The sequence below is a fragment of the Vigna angularis genome, chromosome 3, assembly GCF_016808095.1.
Source record: "Vigna angularis cultivar LongXiaoDou No.4 chromosome 3, ASM1680809v1, whole genome shotgun sequence".
Classification (NCBI taxonomy): Eukaryota; Viridiplantae; Streptophyta; class Magnoliopsida; order Fabales; family Fabaceae; genus Vigna; species Vigna angularis.
Genome location: NC_068972.1, coordinates 6,586,407 through 6,598,716, shown reverse-complemented (window position 1 = coordinate 6,598,716; position 12,310 = coordinate 6,586,407). Strand labels below are relative to the sequence as shown.

The 12,310-nt window shown below is 32.5% G+C and overlaps 2 protein-coding genes across 2 annotated transcripts; both read right to left on the bottom strand.

Moving 5' to 3' along the window:
- Positions 1 to 210: 210 nt before the first annotated feature.
- Positions 211 to 1,448, bottom strand: LOC108325173 (uncharacterized). Its single transcript, XM_017558195.2, has one exon. It carries the CDS (start codon positions 1,253 to 1,255, stop codon positions 521 to 523), a length of 735 nt encoding a protein of 244 aa, XP_017413684.1. The 5' UTR covers positions 1,256 to 1,448; the 3' UTR covers positions 211 to 520.
- Positions 1,449 to 4,174: 2,726 nt separating this feature from the next.
- On the bottom strand, positions 4,175 to 10,645 carry LOC108326484 (uncharacterized). Its single transcript, XM_017560013.2, has 10 exons — positions 10,299 to 10,645; positions 9,485 to 9,708; positions 9,054 to 9,190; positions 8,858 to 8,902; positions 8,722 to 8,775; positions 8,006 to 8,107; positions 7,695 to 7,898; positions 6,798 to 6,883; positions 4,920 to 5,905; positions 4,175 to 4,699 (listed from the first exon to the last, which is right to left on the bottom strand). Exons 2-10 carry the CDS (start codon positions 9,663 to 9,665, stop codon positions 4,449 to 4,451), a joined length of 2,046 nt encoding a protein of 681 aa, XP_017415502.1. The 5' UTR covers positions 9,666 to 9,708; positions 10,299 to 10,645; the 3' UTR covers positions 4,175 to 4,448.
- Between the last annotated feature and the right edge of the window lie 1,665 nt (positions 10,646 to 12,310).

Below are 12,310 nucleotides of genomic sequence, written 5' to 3'. Positions count from 1 at the left end.
ATTGGTGAGAAATTGGTGAGAAATTGATGAGATATTGGTGAGATATTTGTGAGAATGTTGTGATAAATTTGTGTGAAATTTGGGAGAAATTGATGAGATATTGGTGAGATATTTATAATATGTGAAATATTATAGTTCTTTTCCCTCTAACTTAGCTCTATGATCTCTTCATACCACTTTAAGTGGATAAGAACTGAAACCAAAATTCTATTAGGAACTTTAAGAAGTGAGAAGCTAGAAGCTTTACATTGAGTAAATTTATTTATTCTACAAAAGACTTCTAACATTTATTTAAGAGCAGTCACTTATATCAGTATCTGGTTTATGTAAAAAGAACTAAAACAACAACATTGACTTGTTATGTAAAAGGAGAAGAATAACAGCAACAAGAAATCTAAGACCAAAGACATTGATTAAGGAAATACTATCACACACTAACCAACAGGAAATTAAGGTTGAAGAAACCAAATTACATAATAACCATTAACAAGCAAAAGCAAACCTCCTTGTTTGTCCTTGATCAGTCCTTCTCTTTGGGAGCAGAGTAATACAACTTGAAAACTCTAGGAAGATAAACAGGCAACAGAAATCCAAACAAATTGTAACACCAGAAGGCCATATTTGCTACGGCAAGCACTCTCCCCACATAGATCCTCCTTGCAGACCCACTGTGCTCTTCATTAACCTTGTTGATCTCACTCCTCAGCCAATCCACGATGGTGAAGATCCTCCTTGAATTGTAAAAGATAGGCACAAAAGCTCTAATTGGAATCGAGAACCCACCATAGAATGTCACCCCTTCCATGAAAACTTGGCTGGCCAAGAGGAAAACATGGGGTGCTGCTGCCTTGATCCCTTCCTTATCACCCTCAAATATTCCATCTAAGATATATGCAATTGGGGCAAAAAGTCCAATGATGGCCCCTATAAATATATAAAGGGCAAACATTTTGTTTTGTGGGTTGAAAATTGTAGTTTCCTTTGATGGGTGAAGAGATGGGAAAACCACTTTTGACAGGAACAACATGTAGACTACGGAGAAGGCCACAAAAGCAAAGTCTTGAGGACAAATCATGCCACTTGCAGACAGGACAATGACCACGGCCAAGCAATTCAGATGCCGGAAAGATGGGAAACGTGATTTTCTTGGTGTGGTGATGGTTTTGTGAAGTGAATGTTCTTCATGTTCTTTGTGAACTTGTTCTTCTCTTGGTAAGCTAATGTCAGAACCCGTTGGACCAACACCACCAGACATTTTGTTTGTGAAGCTACTGAGAAAATGTGTCAAAGAAAGGCCAATTTGATTTTCTTTCAGCAAAATGAGAATGAAGAAAGGAGTCACAGATGGAAAATGATTAGAATAAGTGAAAAAGGTGCAAGCTTTTTACCATTGTAAATGAACCAGATATGGTGTTAAGTACATGAAATTGAGAGAGAAGGCAAGATAAGGGCTGAATGGTTAGCGGTGGAGAAGGGGAGGTTTATGTGAGTATGATAAGGATGATTGACACGTGGCATGGTTAGGTTTATAATGGTGACACGTGTACTTAATTAATTGTGGACGTGGCACTCGAATGAACAAGGATATCTAAGACCTGTGATGACTGCTGTCACTGAAAATTATCATCAAGATTCTTTCTGATTTATTTTTTCTGTGAGTTATCCCTAATCCAAACAAAATAAATGTAATTTTTGTGAAACATGTTATTAACAGGGAATGGGATAAAAATATCTTAACTAATTTTATCCTAAGGAGATTGATTTACAATGTTTTTTTATTTAATTATCATTTTATTATTATTGACTACTCATTTTAGCTTTGACAAAAACTTTTATAAATATAATTTTAAAAATCTATTTTTTAAATATATAATTTTATGAAATGGGATATATAATATTATTATAATTATCTAAAATATAACTATAATAAAGTTTTTCAAAAAAAAACATATATTTAATAATATCATTCTAATACTATATTGCATCGTTACCATTATCTTAAACTGCATCAAACGCTACATCATCATTTGATTACATTATTAAGGTGTTCTCGATGCAAGCAAATAGAACATACAAATAAAACAACACAAAGGAAAATAGTAAGCTAATGTGAAAAAAGAAAAAAAATATTCAAACAACATACATATAGTTATCATCACAAACCATTCATTCACTAAAACAAACATATCATATATGAAGACTCACATAAAACTCAATATTCATATATATATATATATATATATATTGATATCAGACTCTGGTGAGTATATATTTTATTGTGGTAAAACAATTTGCCCACCCAAATTATCACATACAAGGTTAGTCTATCAACCATCTTTGATCAAGGTAAAGTCTCTAGACTATGACCTCCTACACCTCTCACCACATATACTTGAGATTGGATGATTATTAAAATAACATGATAACTCCCAATATTAAATCCTTATATCAATACATACACTAGTTAAACACTACTATAGAATCTCCTTACGAGATTCATGGAATTAGAACAAACACAATTACAATACTCATCATCATTACAGTATCATACATGAATAAACATCATACACAAAGTACATTGCAATTGTATCACAAATAGCAAAGGAAGAAAGAAAAATTGAAACATATTAGCACTCAGAAGTGGTGTCCAACGTCGGGCTTCTTGTAAAAGGTGACACTCAGAGTCATTCTTCTCGCAAAAGATGGTCCTCAACAACATTCTTCTACTGCTAAGCTTCTTGGAACTAAATTGCTTCAAATATGTAGTGAAAGATGACACTCAATAGTAACCTACTACCACTTAACACCAAAGCATTCATAATTTATAACGTTACAAACTGATGTTCAGCAGCCTAGAGCTAAGATGCTCCCATACTTACACAATAAATTGACGCTCAACACCATCTTGTCACTGTTTAATGTTGTATTAGAAAACAACAAATAAAGTTTTGTGATTTGGAAAAATAAAACTTGTTCCAATGTTGAAATTGATATTCTCTTTCTATTAGTTTATCAATTGGCTCACCCGATCAAATAATGTGATTTTAAGACAATAAAACTATTTTATAAAAATTCTATTTATACTTTAATTTTTTATTATTAAAATAATTAAATCTTATTATTTTAAACATATGATCTTTTATAAAACACGATTTTTCAGGTTTTTACAATTTAATTTGATTTACTTGAAACTTAATTTATTTAAATAAGTATAAATTTCAGAAGAACTTCTATAATTTTACTTCCAATTTTATAATAGTTGAATTTTACATTTCTTGTATTTCTATTAGTATCTCTAATGACTAGATAATATGCATCTGAATTTTGTATACATTTTTTTTTCATCCAAAAATATCTCGCTAAAGAGAAGTTGAATTAGATATATGGACGACTTAATAATCTAGCAACGCAAACTATTTTTCAATAGGGAAGGGTTAAGCGTATTTTAATTACTCATTTATTAATGGATGCATACGATAAATTAATTTTAAAATAAAATTAAAAGGTATTAATCATTAAAAAATTGTTTGAAATTTAATTTTATTTATATGCATATTCATTTCACTTAAACTTATGAAGTCTACTTTACTGTTAAATTTATATAAATTTAATTGTTTGAAAAAAAAACAAATGTATTGGTACTAACTTATATTAAGCATTTTTTTTATTTAAATTATAGTTTTTTTTTCTTTTCTAAATTTATATTTAAAATTAAAAAATATAAAATTTAATGCCTTTTGTGGTCGATATCCATCAGATAAAGGAATCTAAGAATGAAACGAACTTAGTTTTGTGGATCAATCTTATGAACTAAGCTTATTAGGCTGAGAGATCATAAGCGAATCCATAGTAACTTTTTAACCAAAAATAATGATTTTCTCCCGAGTAAATATTGTTACAAAAATGAAATGGAGACCTGGACAAAATTATATAATAGTTAAATACGCCAAAGGGAGACCTCCATAAAACAGCTTAAAACAGGAACAAGGGATAAATAAAGTGGCATGGCAAAAAATTGTTGTGCTCTCTGCATTATATCCACAATAAAACTATTGAGACACTTTCAGTGAACAAGTAAGTCTACCCCACGAGACAGGCCGCTTGCTTGACCAATTTTTAGCCCGTGAGACAAGGTTGTATTGTAAGTGATAACCATAAAAACAAGAGGATGCACTTTTATAATAATAACTAGACAAATTTATTACACAAAATTTTGGTAAAAAAATGCCACAAGAAAAAAAAAACTTAATGCACAATCCCCTATTATACCTTCATTTGAAGGAAAAGGACGGAATATAAAAAAACCTTAAGGCAAAACCTACCTCCAACTTTTTGACAGAAGACCATCGATAAAACTGGAACCTCTGCTAATAAATTAATTGGCGAGAAGTCAATCTATGCATATCTGTCATAATTAAATAACCCAATTTCTTCTTTGTCTCTCACAACTAGGCTGCTGTTTTTTGTTTGGGAATGTACTTTATCTTCATTCCTTTTTCAGGCTTCGTTTTGGGTTTAGATCTTGCTACTCCAGAGGTTGCAGGCAACAGGTTCTCTGTACTTGCAAGAACGCCACATCTGTCCGCATCAGAAGCATCTGCTGCTAGTTCACAATCCTGGACAGACTGTCCTCCACGAGGCTCAGAATCAGGTGTGAAAACCAATTTTACATGGTCCGATGAGATAGCTTCTTTCCATCCTGTATCACAATTTTTAGTTAAATAAGCAAAATTAAGACCAGGCCAAGCACTTAGAGTCTGTTTGAATATAAAGCTAGAAGAGCTTTTGAGAAATTCACAACTGGAAAAAAGTTCAGTAGCTCTCAAAAATACTTCTAGCTTATATACAAACAGGTTCTTAATAATCACACCGCCAGTACAGTAAATGAACAATATAATGAAGAAAGAGGTAAGGATTACTTTGGGCAAGAAAGGATTCTGCAGCATGGCTGGATAGACGTAAGCTTTCTGTATCTACTTTTGCCACATTATGGGAAAAATTGTCCCCAAAATCAATATCATCATTACCCTCTACACTACACAACCTTAAACTACTTTGACCAGACGAATTTTCATCAATTTTTCCATTAATAGCATCAGCTTCTGTCCCACCATTTTGAAGTGGAAATGGGTCTTTAGTTCCATGCTGGCTAACAGGCCTCCAAAACTTAGCTGTTAAACGACCGTTGCTTCCTGGTTTCTCCTGAGCAGTATTGAGCTTGGACAGATTCCCTGCCGCCGAGCAATCCCGCTGGGGTGCCATAAAATTACCTCTGGAGTGGCAAGAATTACCCAGACTAACTGATACAGATCCTATCAAAACTTCATGATTTTTAACTTTGTCTGGTTCTTTCAGCAGTTTGTTTTTTACAACCAAATCATTAGATTCTGCTTTAGGTTTTCGACTCCAAACCTTACTGCCATTGATTATAGGAGCTACCCTAAGATCATGGCTGGTTCTATGCTTTTGAATAACTCCAAGCTTCGTCAGTTGAGAATTCTGGCCTGCATTCAAACCATTGGCTCTAGCCCATTGTGATTTTGGTAGCCCTTGCCATCTGCCAGGCACTGTGCCCGGGCGATTATGTGCTGGTAGTGTCTGCCGCTCTATATACTGATCAGTGTCACAATCATCATACCCTGCCAGCGTATCCTTTTCTATAACATCATTAGTGTCTAGGCAGTGAGAAGTTACATGTGGTGGTGGAGGAGAATGATCCGCAAAAATATCTGGATTATGTGCATCGAAGTCACATGTACCCAAAGATGCTTCTCCTGGTGATACATCCTCTCCTGCGCTGCTTATGTTTCCTTTAGTTTCTGTGTCGTTTTCAATTTGCTCCTTTGCCTTGTGTTCTTTCTGTCTGAGCTTTTTCTGCCGTTTCCTCTCTAAAATCTCAGCTTTTCTATGAATAGACATAAAAAAATAAATAAAGAACCTCTTCACGATAACTAGTTTATAATAGAATACATAACATATCTAGTACCTTATTATTGACTTCGCTATATAAACAACTTAAAGAGCAAACCATTAACTACCTAAATGATTAAAATAATGTAATTTTGTTTATTATTATAGGTCATTAGAAGTTGCCGAAGTCATTCCAAAATTCAGACAACTAAAGAAAGAGAAATATAAGTCATTACATATACGTGTCCATTTTAAGTCTATTCTAGTATCTAGAAATATTCTTAAAGCCAGAGAGTAGACCATGGGTAAACTGAGAAAAAATTGTTGCATTAAGATGTTCTGTCGGTGCAGTGAGACTATTAAAGTTTCACTAAAACTACACATAACTCACTCTGAGTGAATATAATAAACACCAGTATCTTTCATAGAACCTGGTCCTTGCTGGGAATTGTTTCTCTCATGACACAAGGGCCTATTGTTTCTCTCACTAAAACCAAGTTAGGTTTCTTTTCGTACTGTTTTTCATACGCATTGATTTAATGACTATATAAATTCCCTGAGCTACTAAAAACAGAGCAATGCTCGGGCTCCACTTTAAATATTAAATTTTATCCAATTGAGGTGACTTCCCTTTAAAGGAGGACAATAAGAATTTTAAATAGAGGCAAACAAATTGAAGATTGACCATGCTTTTAAATAAAACTCAACCAAACACTTGAAATATTTTCCATTCCTTAAGAATCTAAAAATTGAAATAAAAATCAAGAACAGCTCAGGGAAGATGCAGATCAACAAGACCTGATATAAATAAAGACACTAGAACAAGGGAAGGAATGGGGAAAAGATACCAAGAAAGATTGATTGAAGGACAAAGTGGTTAAGTGTACCTTTTCTGAGCAGCTTCTTCCTCTTCCACAAGTAACTTTTGGCATCTCAATGCTTCAGCATCCTTGTCCGCAAGCCAAGACTTCACCTATGAGAAATGAAATTCATATTTCATCAGTACTGTAACTAAGAAATAAATTATCATATTTCATCATTACTGTAACTAAGAAATAGTAAAGAAAGGTTATACTATCACGTCAGACTTAAGAGAATGTACATGCAGGATATGCCATAATTTTGTTTTCACTTCCATGTCGTTTTCAAAAGCATTATAGCTCAAGCTATGTGCTGAGTCAAATCTTAAGGTGACAAGATTAAAACTATGTAGACTTTGGGGCATCACAGGATGCCAAAATATTGTTTTATACTAATTATCTTTTTAAACCCTTCTATCGCCTCTTTGTGTAACTGAAAAAATGGACTGTTGTGTTACGTGTAAACTCTTCCACTTATGTATATGTCAACATATCTAAACTGTCAACAATGATAGAAGCATGAAGTATTGCGTAATTATAAACCATTTTTTAGACCCTTTTCACCAGTAAAATCTGGATCGTGTGGAACAACCTCACTTGGGAAAAAGCCAAATAGAAGAGTAACCACGAATTGATTTTATACCAAAAATCTGATTGCATAACTACGGATTTGTTCATAGTTAACTTTTGATATAAGTGAAGCATGCATTTGAACAAACTAATGTATTTATTAATAACCAACACTCCTAATGTCATTGAATGAATCGAACAACAAACAAGCCTAGACACCCACAAAATGACATCAGTGTCATCTACTAATCTTTACAAACAAAAAGGGAAATGTAGCAAAAACCACATGAGAAAGAGGCAGGAAGAGGAGTTTAAAGGTAAACAGACAGATTCTTAAGTTTGTAAAAAAATTACCAGTTTCTGCTCTAGCAAGAAACTTGTGCAAGCAACTAGGTTTTTTTGTTCAAGACCAATCTTTCCAGCCTCTCCATCAAAAACATATCTTTGCATCGACACTGCTGATCCGACCAAAAATGTTTTTTCACTAGAATCATCTAGGATACTGAACAACTCTTGGGAAGATATAGGAAAACTAGATGGCCTGGATTGAACAATATTCTGCAAAAAAAAAAATAGATAGGCTGTGTTAATATATCAAAGGAATGTACCAGCAAAAGGTAGCCTGAGTGAATAATTGATAAGCAAGATCATGTAATGTTTCTTACCAAAAGGGCAGAACCAGCCCTCAGATAATATTGCGGAAGAGAAGAAAATCCTTGTTTTCTAAGAGTTGTCAAAGCTTCTAAAATTGAAGACCCTGGAACTTCCTGGAATGCATTTTAAAATGGAAGCGAAAAAAAGAATAAAAGATACTTTGACTAATTCAGGTTAAAATAAAAACAAGAGCTGAAAAGAAGACAGGCATATGAGACTAGTGTGTCATTGTATTTGTAGCTATGCTTCTTATCCATTTAGCCTACAAAAATTAGTGTTGTCTGCAATCAATTATCAATATAAAAAAGACAATGATATTTCCAAACGAGAACAGGGAAAAGGCTTAAAAAATTATATTCACATTTGAAAAGGCACCTACAACCTTCAACAATCACAGGAAAGTTTCCTAACCAATATGGCAATCAAAAGAGCTTTTACCAGTCCAAAAAATACAGCACACTGAACAATAGTCTAAGTGGAAAAGTAAATTTCTGAAAGGATTTGATGTCTAGAAAATCTTATAATATGACAAACCAACAAGATTTTATCTTAATTGAGGTGAAAATGGGAAATAGATGGAGAAGCTCGTGTCACTCAACCGCTCACACTGTCATTTCTACTAATCATAGCTTAACATATTTGGCATATCCCCAGAACTCGAGAAGGCAAATCCCATTAAAATAACATCATATAAAAATAAATTAGTCAATAGGCAAAAAGATATTACCTCCAGCATCACATTCTTGAATGAAACAACTTCCTTTGCCTCTTCTATGGAGAGCTACACATGTTATTGAATATCAGCATGCATAAAACAAGATGTATTCTACATATAACTGAAATTCACAACGATCAAAGGTTACCTTATCCCAATATGCCCCTAAAAGTTCCCTATTCTTTTTAGAATCCTACAATGTGTAAGAAGCATTAGGAAAAAGTGAGGAAGATTTGGAAAAGAAAGATAAAAAAAAGAAAATAATCTCAAGGGGGCAAAAACATGAACTACAAGCATCAATGTGTTACATAATTGCTTCTACTCATTATAAATACAAAGATAACCTTATCAAGCTTTTTCAACCGGTGCTGCACACGTATATGTCTTCTATAGTTAATGGGAGAGCAAAATTCTCGAGAACACTTGTTGCACTTTTGTAACTGAACCTTCACAGGAGAGAGCAAAGGCCACCCTGGAAGTTCTGTAAAATGGATGAAAGGTTTTATCATAATGTCAAGGTTTAAATCAATGGCATCAGAAACAAGCTCAAAATCTACGTATGGTACTTTTATATACTAGTCAGCAAGCCTGTGATAGGTCACAGAAAAGGCAATACCAGTCTAGCAATTTTAAAATTTGAATTCTATTTTTCCTCTTTTTATTGACTTTTATGTTTTGCTGTTGGAGGAAGGCTGCATATCATGGGAATTGCATATAACCACAGGCAGCATATAAATGCCTTTAAAATGAACCCTTAATTCTTTATTGCAAATACCTTGCTGATCTAAAGCATGAAGTAATTGAATCCACTGTACTGGGCTGTCACCGGCCCTAGGAAAGGAAAGCAACGGTTCTTTTCCAATTGCTTGTCTGAATATTGTATCTAAAGAATCATTTCCATCATCTGTTTTTGTGAAACCGGTTGTGCCTGAGGCCGGTAGTTTTGCAACTGGCATCTATTCAGACAAAAATCTTACCAGGAAATTTTGCTAGATTGCACTGCACAAAGTATAAAATTATACTCGTAACCATGGGAATAAATTTAAATTCAAAGAGAAATGAAAAAGATGATGAAAGTTACTCATTCAACAAATTGAATGTCAAAGAAACTAATAAAAAATCAAGACATAACATATTGCTAGACCAATGCCAAAGTGATAAGAAAATTGTCACATCATATAAAACAAAACACCGAATCTCTCAACACATTAGATCGATGAGAAATAAAAAAACATTTCAAAACTCAACCTAGAGCAAAATAGATCGATGTAGAATCTACACTACAACCTTGTTGGGTGACTCCATTATCAAAGAGACTTATATTCTTGCATTATCCATTGGTAAGCACTCCACAACCATAGCTTTAACAATTAAATTACGATTCACCAAACTTAACACAATTTATCATAAACACGATCTATCATAAACATACGACCTCCTATATTCAACCTTCATTTTCATCCTCGACTAAGGAGACGACACTGAAAGGCAAATTTACTTTCCCAAAAAACTATAATATAATGAATTCAAAGAACGTGATCTAAGATCGGGAGTAAAAAAATTAAGTGGAGTGACAGCAGATCACGTACCAGAAAAGAAGAGATCGCTTGGAGGACGAACGAACTCTGTTGTGACGATCCGAAACGGAAGCGAAACGGCTTTGAAGGGATTGAGAGTGTTTGGATTTGGATGGAAAGAAAATCGTGAGAGAAGACGCGAGAAAATAGCGTATGAAAGAGAACTCTCTCTGTCGTTCCTGCAGGCTGCAGTTGTAGTAGGGCGAAAGAAAAACGTTTCTAACAAGAAACAACTTCAAAAACATAAAAAAGGAAATTGATTAAAACAAATAATAAAATATATTGAATTAATTACTCTTTCACTTTTTTTTTTTTTCACCGCTAAGATTTCTATCCATCCACGCTCTCTCATAGCGCGTGAAAAAACATGGTATGAAATTGTGGTTTGGTTTTACACTCACAGCATAACCAACCACTTACATTCCGAGGAAGGAGTGAGTGGCCGCACGTGCCTGTTTTCAGGACTGCACGTGGTTTACATTTAAAGTTGGTGTCCTTTTAGTCATTTCAGGGAGGAATTAAACAGAAACAACATAAGGTAGAAAAAGTTTGGGCTTGGTCTTGTCCACTCCAAAAACAACTTCTATTTGGGCATTCCTATTTGGACGTTGATGTAATTCGAAAATGAAAATCACAAACTCAATAACTGCAGGTAAGGTCATAGAGAAAATCAACTAGTGTGATATAATTAATATTATTTTTTCATTAATACTATTTTACAGATTTAAATAAAAATAAAATCTATTCCATAAATTGTATTACATAATTAATTATAAATTTGTATGACTTTCTCAACGAATATATAGATAAATAAGATGTTTGATATATGAATTGCTACAATTTTGGTTTAAAAGAACATTTGAATTAAAGATAAGATAAAATTAAACCTTTTTTAGGGTTGATTTAAATAAACGTTTACTATTTTTGATTTTCTGATTCTAAGTTTTTCTTTCCATAAAAATATATTTCATTTTCATCTTGTAAACCAAAATCATAATAAAATAAATTGTCTCTTAAAAATGAGTAAATTTGTCTTGTAATTGAATATCAATATTTAATTTGCCATTCTTCTTCTTCAAAGGTATGTTTTTTCCGTATTAACGAACAAATTGTAGTGATCTACAACAAAGCACATTTATTACAATTATTATTGGCACAGTCAATCTTTATCACCACACCAAGATTTTGTAGGTGATATATTTTTCCAAAAAAAAAAAAAAACTTAATGACATACATTTTTTACTCAGAAAACCCAAATCAAACAGAATTGATTGGCTTTAAAAGAAAATCCAAAGAAATAACAAAAATTAATTTTGTCTGTTATATTTTATTCTTTTATCAATTTGGTTTTAATCCCAGTAGACAATCTCAAATGTTTTATGTAAATCAAAAGTATATTGGAGTTAGAATGTTAATAATACTATTTTAAGGTGAAATTTAAAAGGGATTACTCTTTTGATGGATCTTTTAGCGTGGGTAATTTTCTTTCTTACATAAAGACGTTGGTGATAATTTTGGAGATTTTAACAAAAGGTTTCTCATACTAGTTAGAAAAGAAAAAAAATGTTAAATATATATTTTTTCCAAATTATTTTTCTAAGATTAAATTATATATTTATGTTATCACATTATGAGATGTTATATCATAATCAATTGTAAAACTATTTCCTTGATCATGTGAGAAATATTTCATTCATGATCAGAATGATATTTTATATAATTTTCATAAATTGTAATGAGAAAATATATATGTATTTAGTTTATGAACAAAATATAATTTTTAAAAATAAGTTAAATTTGTACAAGAGATTAACACTATTTTTAATCAATTTTCCTTATTATTTGTTTTTTTTAAAATGTTATTAAATCACATACGCACATATATAAACACACATACCTACGTGCACATCCATTATATGTGAATACAAACTTAAAACTTAGTCCTAAAGATGATAACCCTATTCAGAATATTTTTGTAGAACATTAATTGAAAAACTTGTTTATTTGACTATATTCCGAATAGA